Source organism: Argopecten irradians, chromosome 7, assembly GCF_041381155.1.
Source record: "Argopecten irradians isolate NY chromosome 7, Ai_NY, whole genome shotgun sequence".
In the NCBI taxonomy this organism is placed as follows: domain Eukaryota; kingdom Metazoa; phylum Mollusca; class Bivalvia; order Pectinida; family Pectinidae; genus Argopecten; species Argopecten irradians.
The window spans coordinates 21,923,785-21,937,189 of NC_091140.1; the positions used below are offsets into that span (position 1 = coordinate 21,923,785).

Here is a 13,405-nt window from a genome sequence, read left to right on the forward strand (position 1 = left end):
GACCAACTTTGAGCAACCATGTTATCTCAGGTAGTGGAAGTAAAAACTTTTTGAAGCATTTAATCAACAAGTTTTATTTAAAAAGAAGAGTATCAATTGTATTGTTGATAATAACAATTTTTTTATCTTAACAATCCAGTAAAAGCGATGTATCTAATGAATAACCATGTAAGTTTATATTTGGCTTCAAAGTTGGCAAATTATGCAAATATCCTTATTTTTCTGATTTTTGGGGGGTCAAGAAAAACACTTTCCCAAATTTTTTTTTGTGGCGACTTTTTTTTCTTGTATAAAACAAACGTGGACTAGTATGTGTGTGTGAGAGGGAAGGCGATGGCGTCTGTGTGTGGTTTTAATTTGTGTGCATATCTTTTGTATTATCACAGTTTTAACATCATAATTGTTTTCATGACCGATGTCGGCTCAGTAATTAAACATAAACGATTTTCAACAGGTCAAGCTTCCAAGTCTACATTATGTCTCAATTTAGAACATCCCATTTCTCTGAACGAAAAAAATGTCAGATTTGTTCAATGGTCACTTCTGTGTATTCACGAGTCCCCGTACAAACTTATAGATTATGTTGCTGTTAGTAACTCCAAGAAATATACCGCATATAATTTTATCATATTAAATTTATGTTCCTTTTTTTGTATTTGCTAACAATACCACTTAATCAACTGTTTGTCCCGTGAGGGCAATAAGTACGCAGGGTCCATACTAAATGTATTAAAGTCTTTTGGATTCCTGCAGGTGGTTTTTGGACCGAAAAGGTGTTTTGTCATATTTTGATACAAGGAAGTTTTGTTTCGATACATGTTAGTATAAGTTTGTTTTTCTCCGCTGTTGGTCACTTTGCGGAGATTGTTTAAGTTGGTTTCTGTTATTATCCAATTTTTTGATACTTTTTATTGTCAAGTGAGAGATGATAATGACCTCGTTTGTATCATTTTCCCATTTCATGAGGATAACATGTTTAATTCTATTGACACAATTTTAGGACAGAGATTTGAAGACAGTTAGACATTGTGTCAGCTCCTCGTTTCTCAAGTCTAGTAAGTTGCTTTCGGTCCTTGGTTATAGCCGGCGTTGTACGGGTCGGCCGCCATATTCGGCATGGCATGATGTTGGTTTGATACCGTATTTGTAGTGTTAACAACCGTCACACCTGGGTAAGAAATAAAAGAACGTCATCAATACAATTGCCACTGTTTCTGTATCGATTAACTATGTTGGAGCAAATATGTTTATTTCCCAATAACTTGAGTGCAGAACGTGACCCGATTCGGTGCGTATGGATGCATGTAAACATTGGCGGATTTTCTTTGACATTCCACAAAATCACGTGTCAATGTTTACAAATAATAAATGTACGAGACAATTGGAGACATACAATAAAACAGATCTTATTTTGTTGAATGTGTTATGGCTATTTGACACGAATAAAATGTTTGTGACGTCAAAGCTAAAGGGGGATGGGGGGGGGGGGGGGGGGCGGATGAAGCTGTCAGTCAACTGACATTTTTCTGAATGTCTGTTATGCACGTTTAAATATGACGGTAGTATAATTTTGACGGCGAATAGCACAAGGTAAAAGATTGTATCTGATGTTCTGGTTGATTTTATTGTTTACGCAATTTACCTCGTGCTTCATTGGGTTTATCATTTCATAAACTAAACAAAGTAAGAGGTTGATCCTTAAATGTCTGAAAAGATATGGAATACTACTTCAACATTCGTTTATCCCACAGAGTGCGCACTTTCCCTATTACAATTGGCAAATAATTTAAAAAGCTTTACTGCTAGAGTAATACATCTTATTTATTATCCAGATGTTATTGTAGCGGTATGAATTTTAACATGAACGCTTGTTATTTCTTGGATCAATTCAGTTTTATCATATGTTATTGTCATAAATAGCGAATGAATTGGGCATATGTTAAAGCTAACTTAACGCTCATTTATCACAATTTACACTAAATGGAAAAGTCATAAGATAGCGTTAGATATAAACAAACATCATCAGTATTTTATAAAAGTGAGAGAGGGAGGGATAAGCATATAACATCAATATTTTATATCTTATTTACAATCATTTAACATGTAATTATGCATTGATGGTAAATTTTAAAGGTCTTGTTTGTATTTCAAAGGTCCGCATATATGTTTTTATGATAAAGGTAGATTTTATTCATCTGAATATCGAAAATCGAAAAATAGTATATGCTCGACATAATTGTTTTAATAATGCCACTCCAACGTTGAAAAAATGTTAATCCTGATCCATTAGAACTGTTAAATCGGTCGATTGCTAACGTAATACATATATAGGAGGCTTATAATTGATATATATATTTTTTTCTTATTTTTTTTTTAATCTCTGACTTTCTCTGATTATGTTTTAATTTGTATACTAGTAACTTTATATTTTCATGTGATTCATTCAAATACTGCGTGTGTGGTAAAAATAATATAAACATCATAATCAATTCACAACAGAGAAATCAATACGATATGTTTTGATTATTAAAATGAAAACAATAATTTACAATAATAATTGTGAAAAGAAAGTGATTTTAAATTGAAATGTTGTAGAAAAAACCTTTAAGAATTACGACATTTGACGAATATTCAAATACACACCTGGATTCGCACCATCAGGAGCCATGACCACAGTTTGTCCAACCCTTGTATTGGACCGACAGCAACAACACCAACAACAGACACAACATCCAATGATTGCTGCCAGACAGCCTATACTGATGAGGATAGGGGCCCAGCTAAAACAAAATGGCAACAGCCAATTAAATATACCACACAGTAGGGGTCCGGCTAAAACAAAATATCAACAGTCAATTAATTATACCAGACAGTAGGGGTCCGGCTAAAACAAAATAACAACACAACAGCCAATTAAATATACCACACAGTAGGGGTCCGGCTAAAACAAAACAACAACACAACTGCCAATTAAATATACCACACAGTAGGGGTCCGGCTAAAACAAAACAACAACACAACAGCCAATTCAATATACCACATATTAGGGGTCCGGCTAAAACAAAATAATAAGAGTGTTGTGTTAATACATCTATGCATGTGCGTTTGTGTGTACTGAGTACATATCTTTTGACAAGAATATATATGTATGTATGTCAATGACGGTAGGAGTAAGAATAGGCCACGTTAACGTTTTGTGTGTTATATATAATAAATAATAATAAATTGAACTGGCTCTATATAAAGATGGGTGAGTATGAGGCTAAATGTGTGTATGTGTGTTTATTTTACATGTATGTGTATTCTATACATGTGCATTCTTGATATATGCAAAAAAAAACTTAAAAAATAAAAAAATAAAACAATTATAAAAAAATTTATCCCTGCTTCCGTAAAAAATAAATAACAACGGTCAATTAATTAAACTAGACTGTAGGGGTCCAGCTAAAACAAAATAACAACAGCCAATTAATTATACCAGACAGTAGGGGTCCAGCTAAAACAAAATAACAGCAGTCAATTAATTATACCAGACAGTAGGGGTCCAGCTAAAACAAAATAACAGCAGTCAATTAATTATACCAGACAGTAGGGGTCCAGCTAAAACAAAATAACAACAGTCAATTAATTATACCAGACAGTAGGAGGTCCAGCTAAAACAAAATAACAACAGTCAATTAATTATACCAGACAGTAGGGGTCCGGCTAAAACAAAATAACAACAGTCAAAATACAACGTCAATTAATTATACCAGACAGTAGGGGGTCCAGCTAAAACAAAATAACAACAGTCAATTAATTATACCAGACAGTAGGGGTCCAGCTAAAAACAAAATAACAACAGTCAATTAATTATACCAGACAGTAGGGGTCCAGCTAAAACAAAATAACAACAGTCAATTAATTATACCAGACAGTAGGGGTCCAGCTAACAACAACAAAATAACACAACAAAATAACAACAGTCAATTAATTATACCAGACAGTAGGGGTCCAGCTAAAACAAAATAACAACAGTCAATTAATTATACCAGACAGTAGGGGTCCAGCTAAAACAAAATAACAACAGTCAATATCAATTAATTATACCAGACAGTAGGGGTCCAGCTAAAACAAAATAACAACAGTCAATTAATTATACCAGACAGTAGGGGTCCAGCTAAAACAAAATAACAACAGCCAATTAATTATACCAGACAGTAGGGGTCCAGCTAAAACAAAATAACAACAGTCAATTAATTATACCAGACAGTAGGGGGTCCAGCTAAAACAAAATAACAACAGTCAATTAATTATACCAGACAGTAGGGGTCCAGCTAAAACAAAATAACAACAGTCAATTAATTATACCAGACAGTAGGGGGTCCAGCTAAAACAAAATAACAACAGCCAATTAATTATACCAGACAGTAGGGGGTCCAGCTAAAACAAAATAACAACAGTCAATTAATTATACCAGACAGTAGGGGTCCAGCTAAAACAAAATAACAACAGTCAATTAATTATACCAGACAGTAGGGGTCCAGCTAAAACAAAATAACAACACAATAATATACCAGACATAGGGCAGCTAAAACAAAATAACAACAGTCAATTAATTATACCAGACAGTAGGGGGTCCAGCTAAAACAAAATAACAACAGTCAATTAATTATACCAGACAGTAGGGGGTCCAGCTAAAACAAAATAACAACAGTCAATTAATTATACCAGACAGTAGGGGGTCCAGCTAAAACAAAATAACAACAGTCAATTAATTATACCAGACAGTAGGGGTCCAGCTAAAACAAAATAACAACAGCCAATTAATTATACCAGACAGTAGGGGGTCCAGCTAAAACAAAATAACAACAGTCAATTAATTATACCAGACAGTAGGGGTCCAGCTAAAACAAAATAACAACAGCAATTAATTATACCAGACAGTAGGGGTCCAGCTAAAACAAAATAACAACAGTCAATTAATTATACCAGACAGTAGGGGTCCAGCTAAAACAAAATAACAACAGCAATTAATTATACCAGACAGTAGGGGTCCAGCTAAAACAAAATAACAACAGTCAATTAATTATACCAGACAGTAGGGGTCCAGCTAAAACAAAATAACAACAGTCAATTAATTATACCAGACAGTAGGGGTCCAGCTAAAACAAAATAACAACAGTCAATTAATTATACCAGACAGTAGGGGTCCAGCTAAAACAAAATAACAACAGTCAATTAATTATACCAGACAGTAGGGGTCCAGCTAAAACAAAATAACAACAGTCAATTAATTATACCAGACAGTAGGGGTCCAGCTAAAACAAAATAACAACAGCCAATTAATTATACCAGACAGTAGGGGTCCAGCTAAAACAAATAACAAACAATAATTACGCCTAAAAAAAACAACAGTCAATTAATTATACCAGACAGTAGGGGTCCAGCTACAAACAAAAATACAACATACAGCTAAAACAAAATAACAACGCAATTAATTATACCAGACAGTAGGGGTCCAGCTAAAACAAAATAACAACAGCCAATTAATTATACCAGACAGTAGGGGTCCAGCTAAAACAAAATAACAACAGTCAATTAATTATACCAGACAGTAGGGGTCCAGCTAAAACAAAATAACAGCAGTCAATTAATTATACCAGACAGTAGGGGTCCAGCTAAAACAAAATAACAACAGTCAATTAATTATACCAGACAGTAGGGGTCCAGCTAAAACAAAATAACAACAGCCAATTAATTATACCAGACAGTAGGGGTCCAGCTAAAACAAAATAACAACAGCCAATTAATTATACCAGACAGTAGGGGTCCAGCTAAAACAAAATAACAACAGTCAATTAATTATACCAGACAGTAGGGGTCCAGCTAAAACAAAATAACAACAGTCAATTAATTATACCAGACAGTAGGGGTCCAGCTAAAACAAAATAACAACAGTCAATTAATTATACCAGACAGTAGGGGTCCAGCTAAAACAAAATAACAACAGCAATTAATTATACCAGACAGTAGGGTCCAGCTAAAACAAAATAACAACAGTCAATTAATTATACCAGACAGTAGGGGTCCAGCTAAAACAAAATAACAACAGTCAATTAATTATACCAGACAGTAGGGGTCCAGCTAAAACAAAATAACAACAGTCAATTAATTATACCAGACAGTAGGGGTCCAGCTAAAACAAAATAACAACAGTCAATTAATTATACCAGACAGTAGGGGTCCAGCTAAAACAAAATAACAACAGTCAATTAATTATACCAGACAGTAGGGGTCCAGCTAAAACAAAATAACAACAGTCAATTAATTATACCAGACAGTAGGGGTCCAGCTAAAACAAAATAACAACAGTCAATTAATTATACCAGACAGTAGGGGTCCAGCTAAAACAAAATAACAACAGTCAATTAATTATACCAGACAGTAGGGGTCCAGCTAAAACAAAATAACAACAGTCAATTAATTATACCAGACAGTAGGGGTCCAGCTAAAACAAAATAACAACAGTCAATTAATTATACCAGACAGTAGGGGTCCAGCTAAAACAAAATAACAACAGTCAATTAATTATACCAGACAGTAGGGGGTCCAGCTAAAACAAAATAACAACAGTCAATTAATTATACCAGACAGTAGGGGTCCAGCTAAAACAAAATAACAACAGTCAATTAATTATACCAGACAGTAGGGGTCCAGCTAAAACAAAATAACAACAGTCAATTAATTATACCAGACAGTAGGGGTCCAGCTAAAACAAAATAACAACAGTCAATTAATTATAGCAATTAATTATACCAGACAGTAGGGGTCCAGCTAAAACAAAATAACAACAGTCAATTAATTATACCAGACAGTAGGGGTCCAGCTAAAACAAAATAACAGCAGTCAATTAATTATACCAGACAGTAGGGGTCCAGCTAAAACAAAATAACAACAGTCAATTAATTAATAATAACGAATGAAATAGTCCCGTCAATTAAATAGGATATATACAACGATAAGTACAACATTTCAACCCATTTTGAATATTTTCATAAAAAATATCCATGTATTTCAATATTGATCATTTTTCAGAATATGTTATATTCTTGAGTGAATGATCATACTGACGTAAAACCCAGTCAATTCCTGGCCTTTTCAACTCTTATTGTGGTATTAGTACGCCAGAGCTTAACTGCCAATGTAAAATATACGCCAGAGCTCAACTGCCAATGTAAATACTGGAAAATATCATACAGAGCTCAACTGCCAATGTAAATACTGGAAAATATCATACAGAGCTCAACTGCCAATGTAAATACTGGAAAATATCATACATTGGGCTTAGTAGCAACATATAGGTATTGTGCAGTGGTAATGTAAATAGTTATACCAGAAAGGCTATACAGATGATAAACGATAATTCAAAGCAAAATTGAAAGGGAATTTCTCACGGTTTTATCTACATTTGTATAATGTGTCATTCATTAAATGAACCAAGGAAAATTATCACTGATTAAATTTTCTTTCATTATCTCTTCAGATTGTTTATTTATATTATTCATCTATATGCAGTTTTTGGATATTTTCAGTTTTATTTATTACGATGTTATAATTTACGACATTTTCGAAGTAGGACCTGACATTCTCTTCTTTGTAGCCTATTACTACTTTCACTTTTACTTCAGAAATATTTTTATTGATCTGTTGGCATGTATTTTGCAATGTGTATATGTAAGACGAAGCTTAAATGCATAGCAGACCGTAAAGATATTAATTATATGTAGTTATTGAATAAATGATTCTATTCCTCTGGTATATTTATTTCAAATGTGGGGTTGCAAAATCTGCCCACACTCCGATTTTTCTTTCAAATTTTGCAGTGTTATAGGTGTATGTACGTTACTACTTTATATGTGCTTTTTATCTATTTTGCCTTTTTAAAAAGGCATAGAGGGCCTAAAATGATGTTTTTCAAATATACCCTGGGTTGTGAGAAGGGGACCCCTTATGTCCACCTTTATTATTATTATTTTTGTTAATGAAAAATATTTAGTTTTAATTGTATATCCGTTTAAAAATGATATTTACTAATAATTTTGACTACAAATTCATTTTTCAAGCAAAAAATGTCAAATTTTTCACACAATAAAGATTAAGGCTATTTGGTTTGCACCAAATATTTCACATGTTATCGATTTTGTCCACACTTTTAAATCATTTTAAAAACATGTATATGTATAATCTTATAAAAAATGAAATCCTAGAAAATAGCATTTCAAAGGCTGTAATGTAGTAGGAGAGGATTTTATAAAAAAAATAATTAAACTTATCCTAGGTGAATGTAAATTCAAAATTGACCATAGTTACCATATTAAAATAGCAAAGTGATAGAATTTTGTAAGCAAACAGATATTCTATAAAATCAGTGCATTTTTTATCTTGTATTTTTCCTAACAGTACAGAAAACCTAACAACTTGATATGCACTTCGGTGAAGCACATTGTTTCATTTTTAATATCAGAAGTCAAATAATAATAAGAAAGAAATGTATTTTCGTTGGTAAATCAAACACAAAGATACAAATTAAGGTTATCCTTCCCTCTAATGTAAATCAGAAATTATTTGAAATTGAATTAATGTAGATTAAAGACCGATCAGGGCCATTTATTTTGTTACCATAACAACAAACTATTTCAAAACTGTTACTATAGTATTCGGCATACCTCATGACCAATATATACAAATTTTCACCTGTGACTTCTCCATTACCGCTGAAATAGCATTAGATACCAAAAATATCTAAATTTCAACAGAGCATTTCGAAAGTGTTCCTATCTTATTCAGCATATTTTATAACCCCTATATACCAATTTTTACGATATCTGACAATATCTAAATTTATAACCAATCAGCGGTCTCCATTTTGTAACTATGACGACCAAACTTTTTTAAGTGATACCATGCTATTCAGAATACCTGATAGCCCCATTGTACCAATTTTCACTTCAATCTGACATTATGTTAATTTCAGCCAATCAGAGGCCTCCATTTTGTGACAATTGGCTAGGTAAGAGGGTCTCACATGACCCCCCCCCCCCCCCCCCAAAAAAAAAAAAAAAAAAACAACATAACCCATATTTTTCTGAACCCCTATGACCCACTGATCACAAATCAAAATTTTACCCTAGCATAAGTTGGGATAAACTTCCGGTTATGACGTCATCAAGATGGACACCATCTCGAATTTGACTAAAAAGAGAAAAATAGTCCTAACATTGAAATTTTTCAACCTAATTACAAAAATGAGGTATCAAAATGACCACAAAAGAACAACAAATACATATCAGGACCAAATAATCCAATTTATGTAGTGATTTGTACGCAGGCAATGAAAAAAAAAATCGGATTTTAAGATCAAATGGTAATTTTTTAGCAATTTTGGGTTCGGTGGGGGGGGGGGGGGGTTGCATAGCGGACCTTTCTAGTCCATGGCAACTAATATTTTTCGAAACTGTTACCATTATATTTAGAATACACGCTGTATTTAAATGACACAAAAATTGTTTTCCCGGATTTTAATTTTAAAACTTATTTACACATAGACAGAGAATGTCCTGAGTGTATTTTAATACAGGGCAAAATGAGATGACAAAGAGAAATATTTCGTTTTCCACTTTTCTCAAAAGTGTTGTTTAATTGTTAAAATAATTATTTAAAAAAAAAACTTTCCGTTATAAATCTGGAAAAAATGACTGAGATATAAAGTATACGATCAACTTAAATGATTAATGAATAAAAAGTAGAATATTTAAGAAAGGATGACTTATTTATACATATTTGCGAAGGTAGCTTTATTGAAAATGAACGAAAAGATTGCAGGCCCTTTGGGCCTTTTTAAAATCACAAAAGGAAAAAGTAGTCTTATTTTAAAGGGAAAACCAGTAGTACTTTCGATATGCACATTTTTTAAGAAAATTGGACTTTGGGCAGTTTCTATGGGGTTTTTAAAATTAGCTTGAACACCACCTTTACTCCTGTGTACACCATACATGTTAAGACCCAATAGCTTGGCGATGAATTGAATTCAACTATAATGCATGAACCGCATGACTTCATTGTTTTTAAATTTCTATTTACACATTTATGGAAGCCTTTCCTCTGTAATGAGATATAGAAGAGAAGATAAACTGATATATTGTAAAATTTTGCTTTATCAAACTGGCATTAGCCAGATATTTTTAGCCACGATTTATATAAAAACATCGTAATTTATTTACTTCAATCTGATTAAAATACAAATGGTTATAATCACTCCGTTTTATAGAGGATCTGAGAACATCATAAGGGGTCATGTTCTGGTGACCTTTATACCACTATTGCTTCAGACCAAAGGTGTTGTCTACACCTATCAATTGAGAAATCTACATATAAATTTAGCTCTGTTGTGCTCTCTGGACGAGATTTTACACGAAAATAATTCTGACAGTTTTATCTTTAAACTATTTCGTCCAATGAAATTCACTTCCAAGATTCTGGAAGCAGCAATTTGATTGGCAAATTCGGAAGGTCACCAGAACGTGACCCTTAGGGTTATAGGATATTGCCAGACCCCTTATCAAACTGGATTTTATAATTTACTTTGGATGTTATCTTGTGAAGCTTTTATCTAATAGACCCCAATCCCTTTTCCAGATACTACCATCTGCTTTCAGTTTCATTTTTGTTAACAGTGTGCGTGTTTAGACAGACTATACATATCAGCGGTAAAGGAGAAGTCACAGGATTGATTTAAAAAGTATTTAATTACTTGTTTATTCGTACTTGACATTCTATTAAATTATTTATAAAATTAATATACATCTGTATATATAGATAATTCATTAAAAATTATAATACATAGTTCGTCCTGAACATATATTATGACAAACTAGATTATGAACTGATGTTATATGGTGATACATAAACGCATTATAGATAACCATAGACACGCAGTACATGTTAATCTTCAATGGTACTTATACATTGTTAAATGTCATATCCTATCTGGTTTCTTATCTGTCATAAATGGCGACACGTGCTATCATAACAAAATCTAGATCCATGAACTTAGAGTTTACTGAATAAAACATAGAAAATAAAAAAATCGTATATTGGATCACATTAAGACATATTTGTTGCAATGAACTTTTGTATGGGTACTCAAAATTATATTCCTTCTTTTAAAACTAAACTTAAATATCCTTGCAAGAAACAACAAATATTTAAATCAAATCACAGAAAAGAAACAGAAATTAAAAACAAAAGAAATACAAATTTATGGAAAAAAAGAAATAAAGAAACTGAAATTAAGATAAACAATAATAATCAAGAAAGAAAATACTAATTGAAAACAAAAAAAAGAAATTAAGGAAAATAATACTGACACATTCTTAGCGAAGTAGTCTGGACAGAGGTCTTCTCGTTCAGAACTAGGGGCCCGCAAGAGGATGTTGTTACAGCAGTAATAGCTAGTTAGAAAACAACAGTAATCCTCACACCACATCTCCTTGTTCTCAGCTGCAGTAAGAATCCCGTAATGGGCCAAACAGCACTCTCCACCTTCAACATCCTTGACTAATTAAGGAAAAAAATTACAGATAAATTAGTATTAGAAAATGTAAGTTCAGGTATATCATAAACCAATAAAAATACTTACTTTTAAAATTTAGGACTAATTACTATTTTCAGAAAGCATTACATTTTGACTTTGAGATCATGCAAGGATAATAAATAATTTTAAAATGTTATTTTATTATTTTCGACCATGGTTACTAGGCTCGCAACCTTATTATAAAAAGAGTGTTATCTAAAAGCTTTCCAGCAAGTCTCCTTTTCAGTCGGTCGTTTATCGTGACAACCTGTTCATATTTAAAAGCATATTCATTTTAGAATGGATTAACAGCTAACCAGTGAAAACGCCATCACCCTATCCAAGACTGATTTGTGTTGTATATATTGCCATTTTGTTACTTAACCAAGAAGACATCTTTTTGAAAACAAAAACGTGTATTGTTTCATATTACACTAATTAGAATAAAATTGATCTTTGTTGTATTGTTACGAACATGTTATAAGATATAATTTACCTAATAGACAAAGTCCAACGAAGACTAACACTGTCCAGGCAAACATTATGTTGTTTGTATCTGCCACAAGTCTTTCCCTGCAATTTCCAGACGAAAAGGAACAGTCGACGCCGGAATTCGGGGTTACCTTACCTTTGGCGGGTCACGTGATCACTGTGCTTTCAGAAATCGAGTCGATATTTTACACTCAATCTTACGAAGCATTGTACAATGTGCACGTGACCATTCCCGAATAGATAACCCTAGCAATTTCACAAATGTACATGTTGTGGGTAATATGTATAAACCAAAACTGAAAGTCTGATTATGGCTTCAAATTGCCATATGATTAATAGATACGATATTTTTACCTTTATTATGTATGCTACAGATGATAAACTTGTACATATGTCAAGCATCTAGTAAGTAGAATTTCTTTCAATAATCTTCAACATAAAGCCTATCTCTTTTTTCATTTGGTGTTTTAATAGTTATACCATCTACTCTATTTGTCTTGCATATTTAGAATAAGAAAGGGATTTTAATTTTGTATAAGGGATATATAAAAAGATATGTGCATGTAATTTCATAATCGCTTTGCCATGTTGGGGATTCATGCAATTCTATAATTTATATAACACTATTGATAATGGAAGGATGCCCTTTTATCGTTCAATTCTCACAATCGTTACATTTACATGTATCTGCATAGAAAGAAAAAAGTCACTCGCTATTCTTTCACGTTCGCTTTTCAAATAATCGATAATTGAAACAGTGTGGTATGTATTAAAAGGTGTAAATAACATTTTAACAATTAGTTCTATCCTATTTTGACTAAGTTTTGAATTAAATTGAAAGTACAAACATATAATTGTATAGTTGTGGTAGAGCCTTGATATATTGAGAAGTGTTTACAAACTATTTGTTTAACATATACACATAATTGATACAAATAGGGTGATTAAAGTTTTCTGGAATATATTTAAAAAAAAACAAAGGTGAAGAGTAACATTGTGGTTGTGATCTTATCGCTTACCTGGTATGTGAAAGCACTGTGGCGAGGAGAATACAGGTTGAAGTCTTAGAATTTCTTCGTAGGGGGGCGCGTTTATTGGGCCCGCCTACTAGATCCTGTCCCTGCGGTCAGGGTCATGTATTTGGTAACTGATAACAACCTATGCTCCCCTTCCCTTCACAATGTTTCTGGCATCATGCTAACAATTCATGCAGAACCCTTGATGACTAGTAGCGATTTAAAGGATAAATTTACAACTTTTACCCCTATTGCGCCCCGCCCCTCCTGCAGCAGAGGAGTT

At 32.8% G+C, this 13,405-nt stretch overlaps 1 protein-coding gene across 1 annotated transcript; it reads right to left on the minus strand.

Annotated features, from left to right (window-relative positions):
• Positions 1-307: 307 nt before the first annotated feature.
• On the minus strand, positions 308-12,269 carry LOC138327850 (uncharacterized). Its single transcript, XM_069274267.1, has 4 exons — positions 12,111-12,269; positions 11,409-11,598; positions 2,644-2,780; positions 308-1,168 (listed from the first exon to the last, which is right to left on the minus strand). Exons 1-4 carry the CDS (start codon positions 12,154-12,156, stop codon positions 1,053-1,055), a joined length of 489 nt encoding a protein of 162 aa, XP_069130368.1. The 5' UTR covers positions 12,157-12,269; the 3' UTR covers positions 308-1,052.
• Positions 12,270-13,405: the final 1,136 nt, after the last annotated feature.

Excerpts from the sequence above, each read along its gene's own strand:
- LOC138327850 (XM_069274267.1), bottom strand. The coding sequence starts at position 12,156 with ATGTTTGCCTGGACAGTGTTAGTCTTCGTTGGACTTTGTCTATTAG. Across the intron at positions 11,599-12,110 it reads CGTTGGACTTTGTCTATTAG|TCAAGGATGTTGAAGGTGGA; the intron begins GTAAATTATATC and ends TTCCTTAATTAG. Across the intron at positions 1,169-2,643 it reads TCCTGATGGTGCGAATCCAG|GTGTGACGGTTGTTAACACT; the intron begins GTGTGTATTTGA and ends TTTCTTACCCAG.